General features: G+C 38.7%; 1 protein-coding gene across 1 annotated transcript; it reads left to right on the top strand.

The window, feature by feature from the left end:
* Positions 1-45: 45 nt before the first annotated feature.
* Positions 46-6093, top strand: LOC111874220 (peptidyl-prolyl cis-trans isomerase D). Its single transcript, XM_023869544.2, has 7 exons — positions 46-343; positions 744-988; positions 1945-2130; positions 2725-2853; positions 3391-3509; positions 4521-4662; positions 5705-6093. The coding sequence occupies exons 1-7, from the start codon at positions 286-288 to the stop codon at positions 5921-5923; spliced, it is 1098 nt and encodes a 365-aa protein (XP_023725312.1). The 5' UTR covers positions 46-285; the 3' UTR covers positions 5924-6093.
* Positions 6094-7851: the final 1758 nt, after the last annotated feature.

Raw genomic sequence — 7851 nt, 5'->3', positions numbered from 1 at the left:
CTGCTCCGTTTAGTAACATGTGTTCAACTCGAGCTGATAACAATCTCAGAAATTGCGGTTGCCAGTTTCCTTAGTTCCTTTGTGTGTTATGATATCCATTGCTCGTAGTGATGCGTAATGAATGTCGAAACTTGATTCAGTCCTGGGTTAGGTTTACGTACAAATGAGATAGTGTTAGTAATTGTTGTTTTATTGTAAATATTTGGAGTTATGGGTGTCACATTAGTTCAGTAGGACACATCTGTGGTTGAATAACATCCTGGCGTCAATCACGAATAACGGAACATGGGATCGGATAGGAATCCTCTGGTGTTCCTAGACATCAGTATTGGATTATGTAGAGGTTAATATGAAGTTACACATTTGTAAATAAATATTAATAAATCTCTCTTTGTGGCTTAAATAGTGTAAGGATATTAAAACATATTCGTTCTGTCAAAATAACTTAAAAATATAACTGCAGATACAGGTCAAAATTCTTTTATACTTTCATCTTTGTAGCTTATATACATGTAATTTCAAGAAAGTAATAACTAGAGTTAATGTTTCTATTAATAATTTTTCCTGTTTCACTGGTCTCAAAAACTTTGTGAAGCAGTCATTCTATGCGAAAGTTTTGTTGTAATTTTAATGACTGTAAGACTTGTGAAGTTTTACGGGGAAGCACAGTATTGTTTGTATTATTGAAGGATAATAAAAGTTATCAGTGGCTCAGAGACTGATATTGAATATTGCGTTTACAGTGGGACGAGTTGTCATAGAATTATTCAAAGATGTTGTTCCAAAAACAGCAGAAAACTTCCGAGCCCTGTGTACAGGAGAAAAGGGGGTTGGAATATTAGGGAAACCACTGCATTACAAAGGAAGCCTATTTCACAGAGCAGTATCCCAATTCATGATTCAAGGAGGAGACATTATTGCACAAGATGGAACAAGTGGAGAAAGTATATATGGATTGACATTTGAAGATGAAAATTTTAAATTGAAGGTAAGTTTTTAGGTTTGTTTTGCTCTTAGGTAAAAACAGAATTGTGACTATTTGTGACTAAAATTAGTACAGAATAGAGAAAATGTGAGGATTATTTTTTTCCATATAAGAGGAGGCATGACATGTTCTTAGTGTATTGGGGATGGGACTGAGTCCCCTGGAACTGCAGCATCAGATGACCTTATTATACAGCCCCTGATGTTACATGAGTATGGTGCAGTGGTGGAATGAGAATTGGCAGGGGAAAACTGCAGTACTGGGAAAGAAACCTGCCATTTAGACGAAGTCCCATATGGTGTGTCTTGGGATAGAACCCAGACCTCTGATGGCCTGTGGTATGGCTTTGTTATTGCCTTAATTCATGTTCTTTTTTAGTTGATTCAATTTAATAGAGGGCTTGTGTGATTTGAGGTCCTTGCCAGCGGTGACTATGAAAATACTGACTTTGACATAATTCCATATGGCTTTGTATATGGGTACCAATGTGTGCAGTCTATATACACGTGTATATATATATATGTATTCTGTCTTGAAGATGGAGATGGTAGATTCCTCCTAAATGTTACCTGTCTGCAATATTACATGGCATCACATCCCACAAGTCCATAATCATATCACCTCCATCTTCAGGATCGAATAACCCAAGCGAGACACCAGCGTGAAAGCAGGTGGCAAGTTGACCAATACATTCTTCCAAAATGTCAGTTGACTTCAACGGACTAAATGGCGTTATATCCCAGAAGAAAGTACTGTTCATAACCACTGCTGTGAGAACCTCATATCCTACATATGCTGTTGTTTACATTACTGTCTCATATGGACATCTGGATTACAAGAGTAAGTTACATATCTGAGAGTGACATAATGTGGCAAAGTGGATTAGCTTTTGTATTAGATGCCCATTTTGTCAGGCAATACATTCTTACCTATGCTGCATGTTGTGTTCTACATTTCAGCATTGTACAGGTTCACTGAGCATGGTAAATGCTGGCCCAAACACCAATAGCTCGCAGTTCTTCATCACCACAATCCCAACTGAGCATTTGGATGGCACACATGTTGTATTCGGTAAAGTGAAGAAAGGACTGGGTGTTGTGGAAGAAGTGAGCAGAGTTACCACTCATCAGGATTGTCCTACAGTGGTAATGTACTTTATGCAGTTGACTTCAGTTTATTGGGTATTAGGAGTATAATAGGGTGTAAGAAAAATTAGGAGTAGCCGAAAATAGGATATTATGGTGTGAGATCTGTAAATTCATTAATTCTGTTTAGAATAAGGAACAATTGCCTGATCAGTGGAAGGAAGGAGTCTGGTGTTGACTTAGCCTGTAACAGAAATGAGTACCAGGAATCTTCCTGAGGGGTGAAGGGCAACTGGCACACAGGGCTCACAACCTCACTGCCATCTGTGAGCCAGTTGTCTAGAAAATGTGAGAGCCTCGATGTCTCAATACTGTATGAGCCTCCACAGCCTGTGACAGGGATTGCTTTACCTTTATAAGCATTGAAGAGTACTATCATCTGGGGTATAATGATATGTAGTCTGATGAACACTTACTGATGATTTGGAGAAGTTGCGCTTGCCAGTTGCTTCTTGCTGGTTGCTTGCTTGTGGCTCAGAAGATGGGAGCAGTACATTCCTCTGATACATTGTTGAATTCCAGGAGATAATATTTATTATAATTGCTGCTGGGAGCACCACAGTTCCAACACATGTAAGTCTTGTTTTGTGGCAGAAATGTTGTATTGAAGATTGTGGAGAACTAGGACCTGATGATGACTGGGGATTGGGAGACAACGATGGAACTGCGGATGTTTACCCTCTTTATCCAGTGGATTGGGATCCCACTGAGCAGCAACTTCAGGTAAACTGCCTAAAATATCTTTGACATGTTATCATGAGATAGTCACATAGATTTGTTATGTCATCATTAGGCCGCGCCATAGCTCAAGCGGTTAGTCACTGGCTTCCCACTGTTGCAGCCCAGGTTCAATCCCGGGTCTGGTCAAGTGGGATTTGTGGTGGAAAAAGTGGCACTGGTGCAGGTTTTCTCCGAGTACTTCGGTTTCCCCTGCCAATCTTCATTCCACCAATTGTTCCACAATGACCCTCACCTATCATCTTGGGCTGGTACAATAGGCCAGAAGTGGCCGCAGTACAAGGGACTTAGTCCCACCCTACTAGCAATAAAAAAAATATGTCATCATTAGGAAGTTACTGGATTCTGTTTTCAAACCTACAGTGGGAACTGTAATCTCTTTGAACACACAGGACTTCTCTGATATTTTTACACAGACAGTATTTGAAAATCTTAATATCGGATTGAAGTGTATTTTTATTTTTGAATATTTATTATTTTAAGGTGCATTTTATATTTACAATGTAAAATATTGTTTTGCAGAGTCATGCATTTGAAACTGTAATAACTGAAATAAAGCAGTCAGGAAATTATTTCTACAAGGCCAAGGATTATGTTCATGCTGATCGCAAATATAGGAAAGCATTACGTTACATAGAATGGTGAGCAATTTATATTAGTTATATATTATTTCAGCATGAGGCTCTTAATTTTGACTGTCATAATTTAAATGGGGAATTGAGGAAAAAGCATCATCAGGACTGTGTAATATCGATAACATTAAAAGGTTCTGGAAGCAGAGCTACTTTGTACTAAGATACTGAACTTGGTAGTATAATAACACACACTAAGCATTGTTACTGCCTAGAGAACTTTGTTCAGCGAAGATGGACAGTGTAATATCAACTCGAGTGTGCTTTCCACACATGCCTGTCATCTCCTGCTCTTTTTTTTTTTTATTTATTTATTTATTTATTTTTACCATTAACAGGTCTGAGTGGAACATACGTAACTACAGAATGGCAAGTGTTAGCCTCATGTGTATGAAGATGTTTCATATGCAGTCCTGTTTCACCATCATAATGAATTGTGGGCCAGGTTGTTTGCATCTTGAGCAAATGGATTAACCAGTATTATAGCAGTATGTCACATCAAAACCTATAACCCTTTGTATGATAGCAGTGATTATGACGAGTGTTATCTTCAGAGATTTTCTTTTTTTTATTGCTAGTGGGGTGGGACTAAGTCCCTTGTACTCCGGCCACTTCTGGCCTATTGTACCAGCCCCAGATGATAGGTGAGGGTGATTGTGGAGCAATTGGTGGAATGAAGATTGGCATGGGAAACCGAAGTACTTGGAGAAAACCTGCCCCAGCGCCAATTTGTTCACCACAAATCCCACTTGACCAAACCTGGGATCGAACCCGGGCTGCCGCAGTGGGAAGCCAGCAACTAACCACTTGAGCTATGGCGCAGGCTCCCATGGCCCTGCTTATCACTTGCTTTTGCGCTAGTTTCTTACTCTGCTTATTTTTTGACCTTGAAAATTGAGGTGATATTTTCCTCCCAAATGTCTCTTGACATTCAGCAAACTACACAGTGTTATATCCCAAAAGATCCATACTATAACAATTAATTTTAAATGGAAACTTGTTTCTGTTTACGTTTTTCAGGTCTCGATCAAAACTGGGAGAGATTAAGAATGAACCAGTTAGGACAGAGTTTGTGAAGACAGAATTGAATTGTCTGTTGAACTTGGCAGCTGTTTCTTTGAAAAGAAGGCTGTACAGTGATGCTTTAAGGAGTTGTGAGCTGGTGAGAGCAGCAGTTATGCAGTGATACACAGATATGAAAGGAGATTTTAGTTATCAGCCAGTTCCACTCATTTTCTAAAATACATATAATGCAGTATATGGTGGATTTCCTATATTGCAATAGCTTTTTATTTCATGGTGGACTGAAATATGATAGGTGTGAAATTGTATCTTTGGTACTTATATGTTAATGGATGATCCAATTTATTTAAAAATTTACCATTATGTTAGGGGGAACTGGGATAGCACAGTTGGTATAGTAACTGGCCATGGGCTGGATGCCAAGGTGTCGGAGTTCAAGTCCCGGTAAGGACAAGATTTTTCTCCTCCAAGTTGTCCAGACTGGTGCTGGGGCCCCACCCAACATCTTGTTCAGTGGGTACCACGGAGTCTTTTCTCAGGGTTGAAGCAGCTGGGATGTGGAGCCGTTCATGTCTTAATGGAATACTGATTAATTAGTTAAGCAGAAGGACAACTTTATTTTTTTTTTTAACATTGCCATAATGTTAAAGCATATGTACTCACTCTGTATTTAGCCTCCAGTGAGATTACCTCTGTTAGTTTGACATAAGTGTTATCTTACATTGTGATTTATTTTGAAAATGATGAATCCGTAGGATTTTGAGAGAACCAAAGAGGAAAAGATAGTTGTTTCAAAGATGGAGAATTGTGCCAAATGAGTGCTGTTGTGAAATTAAATGTTTGATGAAGCTGCACATCTGTAATCAAAGTTACTGATTGTGCACCATAAAGGCTAGCTAGCAGGGGCAGCATGCATGTTGGAAGTTGGCTCTGTCCTTCATTATGGTAGTTCATTGGATATAAAGTTGGGCACTTGAGTGAAATAGTATGAAGTGGTCCACTTTCAATCCAGGTTGCCTATGCGTGAGCTAACGTGGTTGTAAATCTTGAAAGTTACTAGGGGTCACCCATTAGTGTGTAAGTACTGTATCTTTTGGTTTTAACTGATATTTAGAATGTTAATATTTCTTGTAAAAGGCATAAAAGAGCAATCGTACTTATGTGATTTGTACATATTTCAGGCCCTGAAAATCAACAGCAAATGTGCAAAAGCTATATACAGAAGAGGACAGGCAAAGCGAGGGTTGAATGATTATGATGCTGCACTGAAGGATCTCAGAAAGGCCCTATCTTTATCCAGAAATGATGCGATTATACGTGGAGAAATAAGTTCTTTAAAGAAAGTAATGTTGGATTACCGTGTAAGAGAAAAACTTAGGTGTGAGAAGATGTTCAAATAATGTGAAAATGTCAGCCCTGAAGAAGCATGCTGCAGTTATTCACATGTCGCTATTCCACCTTGTAGAAGTTTGTGTATGATAACTCACTGTAAACAAAACACTGCCAAACTACTACATATTTATCATAGAAATAAATCCTATGGATTGACCCCCCACCACATTTTTCTTGAACTATTATGCTTCCCCCATAGCATACTTCCATATAGTCCTATCCAGTCTTCTACTTATTCTGTTCACATGAATGTTGGTGCTTTTGGCTGGTTGACATAGGACAGAGGGGAGTAGAAGAATCTTCTACACCAGCGATGACCAACTGGCGGCCCGCGGGCCACATCCGGTCCGCGACTTGATTTACTCCAGCCCCCCACCAAGTCTCAGGTTTACTTTCAAAAATCTTAACTTCACAGCTGTATTGGCATAGAATTCAGTTTTTAATAGGACGTTTCATTAGCTTACAGCATTTTGCAATTGACTGTATACGTTCTTACCAAGTTGGACAATTCAAACTGTTTTCTAATAACCGTGTTCATGTCATGGAAATTCAAAGTCCCCCAACCCTACTTCTGTAGGGAGATGACACTGAAGAGAAGACCGTAGTGGTGAAGGATTTATGACACCTTCAAAATAGTAACCATTCCCAGCTTGCTTGCGGGGTGGGGTGTTTACCGTTTCTCTCGGCATCCTGGCCTTTGTTAAGTGCCAGTTTTAGCAAAAATATCTCCCAGTTAGTGCGATTTTAGAAAGTGAAGTGTGATTACGGAGTGTGAGTGTGGAACTGTTTTTCAATTAAAATTGTGTTTGAATTTATTGTAAGTGATACAGCATGTCAAATAGTAAATTGAGAAAAGTTGATAGTGAAAATAAGGGGTTCATAAGGGGAACATGAATATTTTTTAATATTAAATAAAGACCACAAGCCACAGTATTTAGTATGTTTTCAAGTGCTAGCAGTTTTAAAGGCGTACAACCTAAAGAGGCATTACATGACAAATCATGAACAGAAGTTCGGAAAACACTCTTGTAAATCAAGGAAAGTAGTCTGCGATCAGTTAAAGAAAAAACTTTTCCAGTAGAAATCTCTTTACCAATGAAACAAGGCAACAAGAAGAAGCTTTGCTGGCTTCTTATTTTGTGACACATAAATTAATGAAAGATAAAAAAGCGTTAAGTAATGGTGAATTAATTAAGAACAGTGCGATAAAGATGGCAGAATCTTTCAATGAAAATAAGGTAGGAAACAAATTTCAAACAGTGCCCCTTTCAAAACAGACTGTTAGTAGGAGGCTGGAAGATATTAGCAACCAGATATCTAATAATGTGAAAGACATAATCGCTAATTGTTCCTATTTCTCAGTTGCTCTTGACGAAAGCATAGATGTTTCGGATACTAATCAGTTACTGATATTTTTTCATGAAATTAAAGAAGATTTTAAATTTTCGAAGAGTTGTTAAAAGTGTGCTATTTCCACAGCAAAACTAGAGGTGTCGATATTTTTAACACTGTTAAGAGTGCAGTGGAGGAATTCGGTGGTTTTGAAAAATTGGCCTCCGTAGTAACAGATGGCGCTAAATCAGTGACGGGCAATAAGCGGTTTTGTTGGATTTTTAAGACAGAATTAAATTACTGTACCTACCTTGCATTGTATTATACATCAGGAGGCTCTATGTGCCAAATCAATTAAACTGTCTACCGCCATGCCTACTGTCACAAAAATTACTAATGTGATCAGAGGAGGAAATCGATCACTCACTCACAGAAATTTTATGACCCTCTTCGAAGAAATGCATTCTGCTTATGGGGACCTGCTTCTACACACTGAAGTAAGATGGTTAAGCCGTGGAAAATGTCTGGTACGGTTCTCTGAACTCCGTTATGACATTGCAACATTCCTAAGAGAAGAGGTTACGAATTCTGCTGAACTGCAGAA

This window comes from Cryptotermes secundus, unplaced genomic scaffold (assembly GCF_002891405.2).
Source record: "Cryptotermes secundus unplaced genomic scaffold, Csec_1.0 scaffold26, whole genome shotgun sequence".
NCBI lineage: Eukaryota > Metazoa > Arthropoda > Insecta > Blattodea > Kalotermitidae > Cryptotermes > Cryptotermes secundus.
Note: the sequence above shows the minus strand (reverse complement) of the source record. Positions and strands in the feature narration are given on the sequence as shown.

Bases quoted from the DNA above. Each gene is read 5' to 3' on its own strand.
- LOC111874220 (XM_023869544.2), top strand. From the start codon at position 286: ATGGGATCGGATAGGAATCCTCTGGTGTTCCTAGACATCAGTATTGGA. The intron at 989-1,944 runs GTAAGTTTTTAG...TCTACATTTCAG, and splicing joins ATGAAAATTTTAAATTGAAG to CATTGTACAGGTTCACTGAG. The intron at 4,663-5,704 runs GTGAGAGCAGCA...TACATATTTCAG, and splicing joins CTTTAAGGAGTTGTGAGCTG to GCCCTGAAAATCAACAGCAA.